The sequence below is a fragment of the Ctenocephalides felis genome, unplaced genomic scaffold (genome assembly GCF_003426905.1).
Source record: "Ctenocephalides felis isolate EL2017-DRISC unplaced genomic scaffold, ASM342690v1 CF-g0.4_SCAFFOLD_01886, whole genome shotgun sequence".
Taxonomy (NCBI): domain Eukaryota; kingdom Metazoa; phylum Arthropoda; class Insecta; order Siphonaptera; family Pulicidae; genus Ctenocephalides; species Ctenocephalides felis.
In genome coordinates, this window is record NW_020538040.1 from 48,579,471 (window position 1) to 48,594,955 (window position 15,485).

The window sequence follows — 15,485 nt, forward strand, 5'->3', positions numbered from 1 at the left end:
TGACTTCAAAATACTATGATCCGTAAACCTCCAGCATCTTCAAAGATCGGTCAAAGATTGTTTATAGAGGTTTTAATAATAAGTCAGAATTTTGTCAATTTCATTGGGTTCCGTACCAAGATTTAAAATGTTTAACGATTTCATTTCATAAGACAGTCTTCTTCATAGTTCCAAGTTTTTTCAAAATTTTCCAAAAATTTTGAAATTTTATAAAATTTTAATTACAAAACAGGAGGTTCTGTCAATTTGTCTTGATGCATAATGCCATTGCCGTTGTTTTAAAATAGAAATTGAACTGGTTAATGGCTTCATAATACTATGATCCGAAAAACCTCCAGCATCTTCAAAGAATGGACGAGTGAGTAGAGGTCTCGCCAGTCACCCCTCTATTACCTGTCGCACACAACCGCGGCTCAGACAGGTAAGTCAGGCGTGGAAAGAGACAGTTGCATCGCAAGTGAAATGGGAGTGAAAAGGACGAACTATTAGTATTATGTGTGTAGAACAATGAAGCCCTCCCCACCGCGAGTAGCACACATACGCCGCGGCGAAGAACACTTCTTACCAACAACGTGTATGTGTTTATTTTAGTTTGAAATTTTTGTTTCGCCGTTCGACCAGTTCCGACGAGACTGTGTTCGGCTAGCGTGTTCGCCGAGGAGGAACGCGCACGTTTTGACACATTTCTTTAGTTTTTAAGATAAAATCCAATCCTTCCCAACAAAAAATTAGTTTTAAGCGCACATTTATGTTTAGTGACACGAAGGCGGTTGTTATAAAATTAGTGTTTACGTGATGTCTAAACAACAGTACACAGTTGACGGTGATCTATTCGGTACGCCTCACAGGAAAAAACCAGTGCCTTGGAATGAGTTCTTGTACAACAGCGAAGAGGGAACAGTCTTAGGAAGGACAGGACTGAGTTGGGGTGAGTTTATTTTTTAAGGATCCTTAATAATTCCTTAGGTCCCGATCGGGTCTAGGCACATTCTTCTTCGCGGTTAGCGTTGCAGCAACGCCCATCAAGAACGGCGTTGCGGTGGTTCAGGCGTTTTTCTGTTTATACAATTGTTTCGACAACACTACTATTACATGAACACGACTGTCGAGAACGATACTATGTTTGTTTGTTTGTTTGGAAATGCTGGGAAAATGTTTCAAGTTCATATGCTCTTGGCGGTGTAGACAATGAAAATTCTTAACGCATTCCCAGATATCAAAACAACGATACACTTTTACTTATGCGCCCAACACTTCCTATATTGTTAATTGTTTCTCTAATTACAAATAACATGTGTCGATTTATTATTGTTTATTTTATCAGTGACAGTGACCCATTGAACGAACATTTAATTTTAATACTTCAACCATCAGAGCTCGAAACCATAAAATACTAATCGATTCCAATTATTTAGCGAAATTATATAATTGATTAAGTGATCATTAGGTCACTTAAGTAAAAAGTCAACCAAAGATAAACAAAATATATCTTCTAAATTTCTTAAATGCTTATCAGAAATATCTATTTCAATTCCCAAATTAATAATTTGTATTATTAAGCAAAATTTCATAATCTGATTAAGTGATCATTTACTTAAAAGTCACCCAAAGATAAACGAAATATTTATTCCAAATCTCTTAAATGCTCATCAAAAAATCTATTTTAATTCGAAAATTAATAATATACATTATTTAGCACTTTTTTTATCAAGTGACATTAATTAAGTAAAAAGTCAACCAAAGATAACAAAAATATCTATTATAAACTTTTTAAATGCTTTTCACAATTTCAGTTAATTATAAATGTAAAAGTTTAGGTTATGATTGGACGATAATAAATTATTCTTGTATTCTTTAATTAAAAAAATAATATAAAAATATTGCACTTAGCAGTTTCTTAAAACAATCCAGTTATATAATGTGTTTATAAACATTACTTTAACGCTGATTAGTGTTTCTGATTTATTTACAAATTTCATTTTCTAGGAATTTAATGTATTTCTAAGAAATTGTAATAAAAACGGATAGAAAAGAATTATGTTTAATACTTGTTATTAATTTTCAACATTTCTTATTTGAAAATAATTGGCTAAATAACTTATTTGCTCGTTTTCTACGCACGAAAAATTATTTTATCAAAAAAATAAACTCATTTCATCTATGTTTTTCATTATGGCGTGATATGAAAATCATTTGTTTTTCTCATAAAACTGTTGATAAATTATAATTTCTTGTGGTAAACTTACATACCGCATAATAATTGATCATGTTTATAAAAAATCACATAGCCGATACATAACATTATTGTATCAAAAATCGCATATTAAAATTGATTAAATTATGTTTCTCATCCGTCTACTTTAAAAACAATGACTCATTTCGTGCTAATAATTCATCACCAAAACACGTTTTATTATTTTCGGAGAATTAGTTAATAACAAGAATTCGAGGTGGCATGACTAAAAATTTGTTTTCTTTTTATACATACAAGAGTTTTTTGGGATCTAATTTAATCTCATTATAAATTTCTTACTATTGTATCAGGTGACTATAGAATGCGACCTCCAGACATTGAAAATATGTTACCATGAAATTATTTCTGTTTAATAGATTTTGAAATGTACAGCAACTTCTATATATTGTGATTGTTATAAATTCATCATATTCAACATTGGTTGAATAGAAATAACATACCATCTGTTATTTAATTACCCATGATAGCGCGTTATCTATTTCACAAAATTATATTGTCAAAATGCATTTACCAATTTATAGATTTTATCTTTATAAAAAAATTCCATAAATTAAGTAGTATAAAAATGTTTACTTGATCGTGATTTCGATACAGATTGTTTAAAATACATAATCTTATCGTGAAATATTCTTAAACAAGTGCGTTGCAATAATCGATCTATCGGCATCAAAGGCATCGATAACAATTCTGAAGTATGTGCGTACATAAAAAATTCGGCAAATTCAAATAAAAATTATCGCCAAAATTTGATAATAATTACCCAATTAATTTATAGTTATCTGAATTATCAGTAAAAATTACTTTAAATTGATTTTTAATAACATATTTTGTGATTTGGTACAAAGATAAATAGCGCGTGTGGCAGATATTGAACTAATAGACAATAACAGAAATTAAAGTATCAATTATTACGAAACATTTTATCAGCTGATGTTGATACAAGATGAAATCTGATACATCGATACACAAACATGTGCTATATCAATTATGATATAATAAGATATAGAGAGAAATTAGCAATATTACTTTCCCATGTTACATTTCTTTTAAATTAATTTTTCAAAATATATGGAAAATGGTTAACTCCTGACTATCTTGAATAGTCAATTAATTGATAGTAGATTTTGATGTATTTTCGGAAAATTTTAAAATATGTTTAGAGTTTTGCTAAATTTTAAAAATTTAATATTGAACTCTTTAAAATAAAGAAGTGGCTTGGCAATCTTTAGAAAGTAACAATTGTTGTTTTCGTTTGTTCTTTGATAAAAATCAAATATTTGTTGAATCCCTCTTAAATCCGTTAAGGTAATGAAAGATTAAAATTTCAGTGGCAATGACTTAGTCGGTCCATTCAACACCAAATTAATAAATCTCATAGGCATGTGGAAGAAAATTTTAACAACAAATGTTAATTACTGTGGTCTTACCTAAGACTGGTCAAGGTTAATAAAAATTGAGACCTAGAATAGTTTTTTAAATTTTAGAGTTATTTAAAAAATATTTTAACTGTTATAAAGAATTAGTTTGGTTTATTTTACCTAATAATTTTTGGATGCCTTTTAATTTTTCACTTTAAGTAATTATACTATCTAAAAACCAAATGAACTACATCACAACACAACTATCGAACTATGTTCAGTATAGATCCTTGATTATTCCTAATCTTAGAAATTTATTTTTTACTGTTTTTCTAAAATTTGTCACCTGTCCTTTTTATCCTATAGACGAGGTAAAATAGGACAGCCAGAAGGCAAACACATCCAACGTCTTTTTTTAAATTTTACAGAGTATTTACGAAATAGCTTCATTATTCAACAAGTGCAAAATATAAATTTCGTGTGAACTTTTTTTTATAGAGATTTTACCCTGTATATAAGCTTAATCTGTAATTTTGTCAAAAATAATCATCAGCAGATTTGGAATAACTATTTATTTAACTTATCTCTTGTAAAATTGCTTTTTTTACTTAATTTACTTTTTTATTTACTATTTTTGTGTTTAAACCTTGCCAAGGTAAATGTTTGGTTGGACCTTTTTACCCCACCCGCATGTAAGCCTTGTAGAGGTTACATATAAAGAACTGTTAAATTTAACTTAAAAATAACAATACATTTCACAAAACAATAAAATAACGTATACTTAAAAATTATATTATTGTCTCATAAACTAAACAACAGTACTCGCAATAAAAAAAACTAACAAAGAAATACTTTTATTATGGATTTTTAAACGTTGGCCTTTATCTCTCGATGTCGTAAGAATCAAAGTGATGGTTGTTAATACATCTTTTGCCCTCTACTTTTAAATATTGTTGTTAAACAAATGTTTAACTTCACTTGCTTTTGAGACATCTGTGCTAGACCCATGGTAGACCTTTTATTTGCCGCTCTACCCTACACACTTTTCCAATTTTTTGTCAGTCAATTCCGAACGACTTAAAACATCAAGAATACATAAAATAAGCAAATTCCATTTTCGGTCGAAAACAAACTTCCCAATTAAAATGTAATTATTACAAAACTCCTCTGTGCACCAAATGTAATTTATAAATGTTATAAATCCCAGGTTGCTTTATTAAAAATCAAATATATCGTAAGCAATGTACCTTTAGCCGGTGTCATTGTTTTAATAGTAGTCTCTTATTGTTAGTATTTGAGAACATATGGCTCTTTTATGAGTCAGGGCATGTCACTGGCAAGTATGAACTCATTTGAGATCGAATTAAGCCTGACCCCGTAGTAGTCTATCGGGGCCCCCGCCAGCGTTAAGTGACTGATCTTATTAGCAATGAAATCGTTTTAGATGATTCAACTCAGCATGTAAGTTGTAAGAGAATCACGTGCTCGATCTGAATCTTAATTAAAACGAAAGTACATTACATGCTAAAATCATTGCTGATAAGAATAATTTGTATATATTGTATATATTAAATTTAAATGATAATACATGCAATTGTAGTGGATGAGTGCTTCACGTTATTCGATTTGACCAGTTGATTAATTGTAGAATGTCGTTGAAAAATTATGGACACCGGTAGTGTTGATCAAGCTTTCACTCAATGTTGTAAATTACTGCGATAAAAAGGACAAAGTACTGAAATGATTTACTTTGCATTAATTTTTCTCGATAATTGAAATCGAAATAGTTTAAAAAAAGTTCTGATATATTTATATTTGAGAACACACTAGACTTATCCCGAAAGTGGGTTTAACCACACGTTGTTTTGCTGATAGTATTTTATTTTTAAACTAGTGGTGCAGGGAATCGTGCCTTAATGAAATGTTAGAGGAATTTTAAATGTTTTAAATAGATTATTATAAATACTGTAACATTCATTATTCGTATTTTATAGACAAAATATAAAGAACGACGACGTTTATATATGTGTATATAGAAAGTAAATGAACAAAACTTAATGCAGCGGTGTTAGAATGAAGGATTTCATCTCATATTTCTAAGAATTATATAAACTAAATTGCAAAGTTAAAATTATTGAATATAAAGTATATAAATGAGTTTTAGAATTTTATTAAAGATTAAGATCGGAATCATTTTCGATATTCAAAAAAATACATTTTTTTTTAAATAAAAATTAAAAAAATTAAATGACTTTTTTTCTTTTGTAATCCCAAAATTTAATCGTTTCTTCACACTGTCAGGACAAACAAAATGTTTTTTGAATTATTAAAATCGGCTTATCCGTGCGCCCGAGAACGTGGACGAAAAATTGTATCTATACATACACATCCATTCTTTCTAAGGTATACCAAAATGTTCAGAAACCTTTGAAATGTGAAGATATGCAAAAAATTTCATTTTGGACGGGAATTTTCTACGGGAAGTTAATAAACTTCGCAACAATGCTATAGGTATAGATGGTCCGCAAATTCTTAATCAATTTTTCATTAACGTTTCTAGAAAATCTTTTTACATATTTTTCAAGTATTCTATTCCTATGTCTAATGCTCTCACTTATAATATCATCGTCTTTCAACTTTAACTTAATTAATAAAAATACAGATATTCATAATACATCACTAAAACAATAAATAACAATCTCTACAAGTTAATTTCGTAATAAATTACTTAAACAAATTTTGAATGCCCCAAAATATGTTCGAAGTTGGTTAATAAATAAAGATGTCGACATAAATACAATAAACGATAAAATACGAACACATTCATACAATTACAAAAGCCGCCTCGAGGATCATCCGAACCGACTTGCCAGAGAACTATGCCACAACACTAATAGGACAAGATTAAAAAAGAAATTCATGTTACATTAAAATATGGCAACTTTGAAAATCTCTAACAATGGTCAGTAGTCTTTTGAAAAGTCAAGTATTTATTCCTACAGTTTTACTTGTTGTCCATTCCAGGACTGGTGTAAAAATTACTATATAATAAAAAAATGAATAAAATACTCTACTGAAAAACTATTTCTTTTTCCAAAAAATAATTGCAAATTAAATTTAAATAACATCTGAATAATTCGAAGTATGCGACCATCATTTATGTTCAAATATTTCTTAAAATGAAACATTGACACGGTTTACAATTAATGCAAGGTAGCAATGCTTAATTATAAATCTAGTTAATTTATTTTTCGTGTCGTGCATATAATATAACCAGATTCGATATTCTTCTTTAATAAGCATATTTAGTACATTTCAATTTCATCACATATGCTTATTCAACAATTTTATTTCGATTATTCTGATGTTGTCTGTTAACATGATTAAACAAATGCGAATGCAAATGTATTATAAAACTATATTTTACTTATAAAAATATATGAACGTATAAAATTGAATACTTAATAACATGAGTTACATCTATGAACTTAATGGTTACCTATGGATACTTATGTTTGCAACAAAACAGGTATTTCAAAGTAACCCTCTTTTTAAATAGTTAACATAAGGGGTGCTTATTGTTAGGGAACAAAAAGATTCAAATGAATCGATTTTTAGTGAATAACTATGCGCAGTAGAAAATATAATATAATCAGAAAAATATAACATTGTAAATAAATAACAATGTAAAACATATATGCTTTATTTTCTGTATTTATGAAACAAAATTTTAAAAAAACTAGTGGGCATGGCATAGTGCTTTAAGGCAAATTGCTGGAACTTCCCGTATCGTAATAAAATATTCGAAGAAAATAAAATGTTTTCAAATAGATTATTATAAATACTGTAGCTTTCATTATTCGTATTTTATAGACCAAATATAAGACGACGACGTTTATATAGGTTCACTGTAAAGTAAATAAACAAAACTTAAAGAAACGAAGTTAAAAAGAAGGATCTTATCTCATATTTCTAAGAATTATATAAATTGAATTCAAAGTTGAAAAAATTATTTATTTGAAGTATATAGATGAGCTTTAGTATTTTAGCTAGAATTAACATTAAACACCGATAGATTTAACATTACTTATATTATTATTAGAATTAACATTATGTTCGAAGTTCAAACCATCTTATTTATTGTAAATTGAATTTAATTTAAAAGTGATCGTTTTTTTTCAAAACAAGCAAAATGTTTTTTTTAATCTTTCAAATTGGATGCTTCGTTCTCTCAAAAACTACATTTTTTTGCACAATTTGCTCCGTATCTTCGAAACGGTTGGACCTGCCTCTGCAAAAAACTAATCAGCGCGTTTCCCTATCAATAGGTATCGATTGTTTTTTGAATTATTCAAATCGGCTGATCCGTTCGGAAGAAATCGTAGACGAAAAATTGTATCCATACATACACACACATATACACATCCATTTTTTCTGAGGTATGCCAAAGTGTTCAGAAATCTTTGAAACGTAAAGATATGCAAAAGATATGCAAAAATTTCAATAACTTACTTTTTAACTACGGGAAGTTAAAAATAGATGTGCATGATACTCCTGGCAACAATATTAGAAAAATTTGGTTTTAGAAGAATTTGATGAAACTTTTGCAAGAAATTATTCTATTAGTTATAAAATTTGATTCTATTTAGTCAAAATAAGTACTTTTAAGCTTTTAAAAATTTATTATAAAATAATTTCCAATAATACAAAGTAAGACGTAGCAAATAGCAAGATGTTTAGAAAAACATGATGTCTCTTCCATTCATTAATAATTATTTATTTATTTACAAAAACTGATTGATCTATTGTTTTCGCACGATAAACAAAAAGCATTATTTCATGTAAGTTTGATATTCAAATCATAATATAGTGTAGAGGCAATAGAAATAACTAGTTTATTAACTGTATATAATAATAGGATGAAACATGTTTATTGACATGAATCATTTGTTCAGTACATAAAGTACTCGCGGGTTTTTCCACGGTAGGAAGTGCATTCGACAGTGACTTTCCGGGATAGGAGAGCTCGACGCCTAAAATGAGGCAGTCTTTAGAAAATATTCGTGTTTAAAAAGTATTAGTTACAGAATGAAAAAGTATAATATTAGGATTGTGACATATGATATGGTTTACCTTATCCATCATAATTAAAATATTTTTTAAACATATTCAAAAATTATCCAGTTATCAACAGCGAAACAGATTACCACTGGATAACTTTTCGGTCCCTTTTCCTTAAACATTCCATCAAAGTTCTTGATTTTTTTTTTCTTTTCTTTATAATGATATATTGTAATTCACAAAAACAATTAAAGAAATTCACAAATTATAGAGCACCATGATGATAATCGATTTTTCTTGCAAATAGCTTACTTTTTTTAATACTATTTTTTTATAATATTTAATCGCCAAATCCTATATACTCAATCCAATTATTAAATTGTTAATGATTTATGAAATATTTGTTTATAAATTTACTGGTTTATGAAATATAGAGCCATCATTGTAATCAATAAGAGAAACCCAAAATAATTAAAGATATGCAAAATAAAGTTATATTTGCCAGTTTTTCCATCAACTTTATAGCTAACTATATGAATGTAAAAAGTAGTGTATGCTCAAGCAAATATTTGACGATCTTAACATATTGATTTTATGAAATTAACTGAAAAATCCGTTTTTAACTAATAATAAGTTGTCTAACAGATGGCTTAATAAACCATCCTTATATCAGAGCTTGTTTAGTTTTTTTTAGAGATAAAACTAATAAATATGGTTCGATTAGTTTTGATATTCAAGCATATTTTAACTCTCTATTAGCCGAATTTTTGAAAATTAAGGAAACAGAAAATCAGTAATTATAAACCTATATATGGAAATGAAACAAATATTTTGTAAATGTATTATGTGACTTTCACCTGTGCTTATAATAATCGCACTTCTGTTCCTTAAAAATAAATATTTTTCATATGTTCATGAAAATGTTATTTCGGGGTATAAAGCCATCAAAGGTCATAATTAAAGATATATCTTTAATTATGACCTTTGATGGCTTTATACCCCGAAATAACATTTTATTCATATTTTATTCATATTCGTTTTTTTATATTTTGCATCATCTCAAGAAAAAAGCCATAATCAGTTGGTCAAATATTAAAAAAACGGAATGTGACCTGAAAGTTACGCGAGCCATTGGGAGAGTTCACTCATCAATAAAAATATTATTCATAATTAAATTTTATTCATTACTTTGCGTAATTAAATATTTGGGCACATTTGTGATTTGGATTATCTTATATGAACATTTCATATTGTTTCTATATGCTCGTGATATTAGAGAAAACAAAGAAAATATCCATTACCATTATCGTTCCTACCTCATTGTTTTTTATCTAAACTATGATAAGTGATTATATAACAATAACATAAATTTTCATTTCAAGCATCCTGACTTACTCATGGCGATAACTTACTCATAGCAAATGGATTTAAAAATATTTGGTTAATATAAAAATTCGTCTGTAATTCTGCGAAGTTATAGATATACCGACAAATTATATTGGCATAAATATCACTAATAATAATAAAACATATATATGATTATAATCCTTGCTGTATTGATACAGCCGCTGATAGAAGTAATTGTTGGTTGTAAAGGTATGAATCATTTCTAACATGTTCAAATACTTTTCTTAAACTATATGAATATTATGGTATTGGTTTTAGTAAATTGTAATTTACCTGTCATGTTTTCATCTGCCGTAATGCCAGGAACAAAATATAATGGTCCTTGAAATTACTATTTGTTGTCTTTGGTACGAAATGAACGTTTTGATTTCTTTCAACTCAATACGAGCACCCATAACTATAAAGAAAGTACTTCATTAATATATATATATATATATATATATATGTGTGTGTGTGTGTGTGTATTGTATATATATAAATTAAAGTCAAAAATCAGCGTAAAAATTTGTAGTGATCCCTAAATAATAGAGTCCATAATAATGAATTCATTGTGAAATCGAACAAAATTGTAACCTCCAATTATATTTTGTCTAGATTAAATACGTGCCTTATAGCAGTTTGTGCCTACAAAAAGTACTTGGTATCATGTGACAATAAGTATCTAAAATCTTTTCCTCAGAAATAATTTTAGCTGAGGCGAGAATAATATTATCTAACTAAATAATTATACAACCATTTTATGTATTTGGCTAGTGCAGTTAAATCCAAGTGTTGTTTATATCAAATTACCTCAGCCAAGTTTAATACCAAAGCAAATGATTTTATCTGCTCACAATTTTGCTAAGCCGCGATTAACGCAAGATATCGCGAGGTATACTAACCTATAAAATATAAGGTCAACTCATCCACATAAATAAGATTAAATATTTGAAATCAAAAGATTAAATAATAAAAACAAATTACGTTAAGATATCTAATTATAAGAATAAATAAGATATATTTTTCTTGTAGATAATGAATGGTTAAATGCGAGAAAGCTTGTTATCATTTACGTGAGCAAATACTAATTGAAAATTTCATATCGCATGTGCAGATATAACACCTACAGACAATTATGAGTGTTTGACTAGGATATGCACTCAACTTTTCTTCTTGACGAAATTTTCCTCGTTGTCTTTATTGTAAAGAGGCTTAATATAATATATAACTAACGTTATTTAGTCATAACGGAGATAGATAAAATTAACCGAATGTAGAAGATGGGCTTTGAATTAACATACAAAAAAAATACTATGCATGGTAATATTTTCACTCAAATCTGACCCTTTCGCTACGAACGTCGTCTATAGACAACATCCGATTAATGACCTGTATGTACGATTGTTGACTATGGACGACATACAGTGTTACAAATTTTGTTTCAAAATTTACCACTTTGAGTTAAATTATTGAGAATATTAACTTTTTTATGGTTTTTAGTTTTTTGGAAGTATATTCTTTCTTAATACATTTTTATCTACAATGAATGAAAAATATAAAATTATATAGTGTAACAAATATTTGGGTAGTTTACTCGCTGGTATAGCAGCGTCATTTTTGCGGAAAACACTCTTGTAGCGAAAGGGTTAATAAGGGTTTAGCATGCTTGAAGAAATAGTTGTTATACATAGATGGAATTCAGAAACTTCAAACTAATCAATTTCAAGTATTTTTAAAACTGAAAAACAATAAACATTCTCCGTGGAGTATTTACCTGCTCTAAATGGAGTATTTGGTACAAGCAAACTGATTGATGATAATATTGTGTACAGAACCTTCTTCGATATCTTTAAACATTGATCTATTTAATAAAATTGAATCATTGGACAAACTGAAAGATCACACTTTACTGTTTAATCGCGAGATTGTCTTTCAAGTCGTCATACAGACAATTGAATAAATATTAGCTGAAGTTATAGATTACTTTTGCAACATAATATGATTTCGTAAATATGTTAATACTAATTATCACATGCACTAATATAAATACTTGAAAAGTCGCCAACTTGCAAAATCAATTTGTAGGGGAGACTGGGTTGTGCCACTTTTTTGATCGGCAATAATTTCGTCAATTCACCAGTCAACTGGGAGGAAAGTAAATTGAATGGTAATTTGGACATTTGTATATAAGGATATAAAATATTGTTTTTAAATACGATGGAGTAGTCATAAAATCAAATCATACAACAACAGGACTAGTGTCACAACCGTCCACACCCCCAGGACTGTGGTGACAGGCATAAAAATAGGTTAAAAAACATAAGCACCAAAATAGTTTATAACGACTTTTATTGTTGTTAATAACAATTATCTGTAACAGAGCACAACATAATCATTTAAACAACGCTTATAAATCTAATGCTACAATAAATAACAAAACATAATTTTTTAAAGAAAGTTAACAAGAAATCTTTGCGAAATTTTATTTTCATGTATTAAATTTTCTTTTCCTCTCTTTTTTGTATCTTGTCTTACAAGGGAACCCTCATGTTTATTCTTCTGGGATTATGATAAAACTTCTCATGATGATAGAGTTGATAGTCAAACCGAATCCCATGAAATATTATAGACCTATGAGAAGTGGTTAAATTATTTAAGTTTAAGTTAGTTAAGTTAGATTTTTTTCTCTGATTAGTTTTCCAACCGTACCCAACGCATACTTTTGTAGACAAATTATCCTTATGAGCTAAATTATCTACGAAAAAACTAATTTCTGGTAATTAAGTACAAATATTCAACTTACAGCAAAATAATAAGCAAAGTGATCTATCTGTTTACAAGTAACAGTTATTATTAAAAGAAATCGAACATGAAAACTTATTTTTGACTCTTTAAAAACAATGCGGTCTACAGATCACGTTAATGTAAGGCGCTGATCAAAAGCAATAATCGAACTTGTTCGAATAATCATACTTCATCTCTCTCCTTTTGGACCCTATCTCAAAATCAGTATAGTTTAGCTGTTACGATGACTGTTACTACCGTACCCTGGCACAACCATACCCAGTCACTCCCCCCCACTTACATAAAAAAATATAAACAAGTTTTATAAAATGTTTAGGATAAATTTATACCACTAAATATTCTTAATATTATTTTTGCTTTATCATGATGATAAAAAAGTTGATTATGCTGGAAATCGTATTCATTTGTCAACCTAGATCATTCGTCTGTAAAATTTGTTCTTTTACCGTATGTTTTTTTGTTTGAAATTATGACTCATTGCTGTCTATCAGAAGGTATTTCAACTTCACACAACTACAGATAGCATATTCAATATCCATTAAGAAATACAAATGAAAAAGCGGCATCGCGTGCCACCATAGCTCCACGCTGGTCAAAGGCTTTGTAATGAGTCGGCCGTTACCCCAGCGAGACGTAGACGGATAGGTAAATGTAGATACGAGTAAAACAACACTCGAAAACTGCAAACGATCATGCAACCGGCATGTGTAATTTTTCACGGCCACGATTGTTTATGGGATTTTCCGATTTTTATCGCTGATGTCTCAAAGTTTTTCAAATGGATTAGACAGGATCAGCATCAGTCTCGACCAATTTCTTGTTATAATTACCATTCTGATAGATCATTGGGTCCAATCAAGAGATCACTTTTATTATTTTGGAATGCCCTTGAAGCGCGAAAAACATAAATGGAAAGAGAAAGATGGATTTTGAGCACAGAAAATCTTAAAACAACATCATTACTACTAAGGTGACCATACGTCCTGGATTGGCCGGAACAGTCCCGAATTTCCGCCTTGCGTCCCGGCTTTTTGCTAAAAGCAATATTTGTCCCGGATTGTCCCGGATTTTTAAAAATGTTTTGATTGCCATATATTTTTAAATATATTTCAACTAGAATATTTGAACCCAACAAATGTGCATAAAAGTTTTTAGTTCCAGTAATCCACGGGGCAGCGTTATGACTTCTTAATAACGTGGTAATCCTTTAGAAAGCAATCTAACGTTATACATTTTATATTAGCTATCAGCATAAATAATATTTATTTATTTAGGGATCGATCAGTGTATATCAGTATATATGTGAGGTCGAACCTCTGATTGAAAGCCCATAACTCTAATCACTTATTAACGTGGAAGCATCTTGCTCAAAATATACTCCAATTTTATTTCTGACGTTGTCAGTCTAATGTCATGGCCATTAATTCGCTAGTTATGAGTGGAGCTAATATTGGTAATGTTACTATTATTTATCTACTTTCACACATTATAAAACATAAATTACAAACCCTCAAAAATTTGGGAAATTTACATTTATTACCTACAAAAATTGCATAGGACAAAAAGTTCAAAAACAATAACTTGCGATAGTAAAGTAAATTGACATGGCTATTCAACCCTAGCGAAAGAATTTTGAGCATATTTATATAGTAGCCTAATGTAGTCACAGAATTTGATATAATAATAACAGGTAGTACTGCTATAGGGCAGATCTGTGAGTTAAACTCCAACTCAATTCAGGGCTATTTTCAATTGGACACATATTTTTCATCTATATTTTCATCACTATTGTACGATGGCAGGTTGTCCAAAGCGAGGTTCAAACTCACGACCCCGTCTACACGAGTCCGTGAACTTAACCATTACAACCTATTGATTTATGTATAAAATTAATAACGTGAATCCTAATTTCAATTATAATCTCAATACGGATAAATGAAATGTTTGAAAGTACAAAATCCACAAGAAACAAAACTAAACAGTATTGCAAAACTGAGCCTGGTCAAATTTCAAACGTTACCCGTGCCATCACACCGACAAAATGATAAACGATCGTGGACGTTTAGTTCAGAAAAGCATCATAACCTTGACTTAGTTATTTTAGCCTGACTTAAATACTTTTAAACGGGATGGAAATTTGAAAAGTTATTATTCAATATAAGCATTAAGAAATATTCTTTGAACAGAGCGTACAAAAACCAATGACAATGAAAAGAAGGACAACGAATAGAAGATTAAAACTAATTCCTTTGAAACCGATATTTCTAAAATTTTGGTTTACGTTCATAATAGAAATTAACTATGAAGTGTAAAATATTTAACTTTTAAAAATGCATATTTACAATAATTCAAATGCAGTTAAATATTATTACTAAAAATTAACTGTATACCAAGAAGTCTTAACTTGTCTATCATCTAATCTAACTACAATATAAGATTAATTGGGTGTATTTAAATAATAAAATACTTCTCAATAAAAGGACACCAGGAGAGTGAAATCAAAACTGGCTCTTAATAAAATTTCAATTTACAAATACGATAAATCAATTGTAATCAAGACAATAGTATATAAAATAACAGCCGACAATTTTGTACATAAAATTTGTATCATAAATATTCGC

General features: G+C 29.0%; 1 protein-coding gene across 3 annotated transcripts in view; it reads left to right on the forward strand.

Annotated features, from left to right (window-relative positions):
- The window catches only part of LOC113378840 (sodium/potassium-transporting ATPase subunit beta-2-like), a 157,519-nt gene that overhangs the window by 60,425 nt on the left and 81,609 nt on the right, over positions 1-15,485 (forward strand). For 2 of the 3 annotated variants that reach the window (XM_026619458.1, XM_026619459.1), the window contains exon 1: positions 617-928. The exons of the other annotated variant lie outside the window; for it this stretch is intronic. In XM_026619458.1, the coding sequence (XP_026475243.1) occupies positions 796-928 (133 nt within the window). In that variant the 5' untranslated portion in view covers positions 617-795. Of the gene's footprint in view, positions 1-616; positions 929-15,485 lie in introns of those variants that run through there. 3 annotated transcript variants of the gene reach the window in all.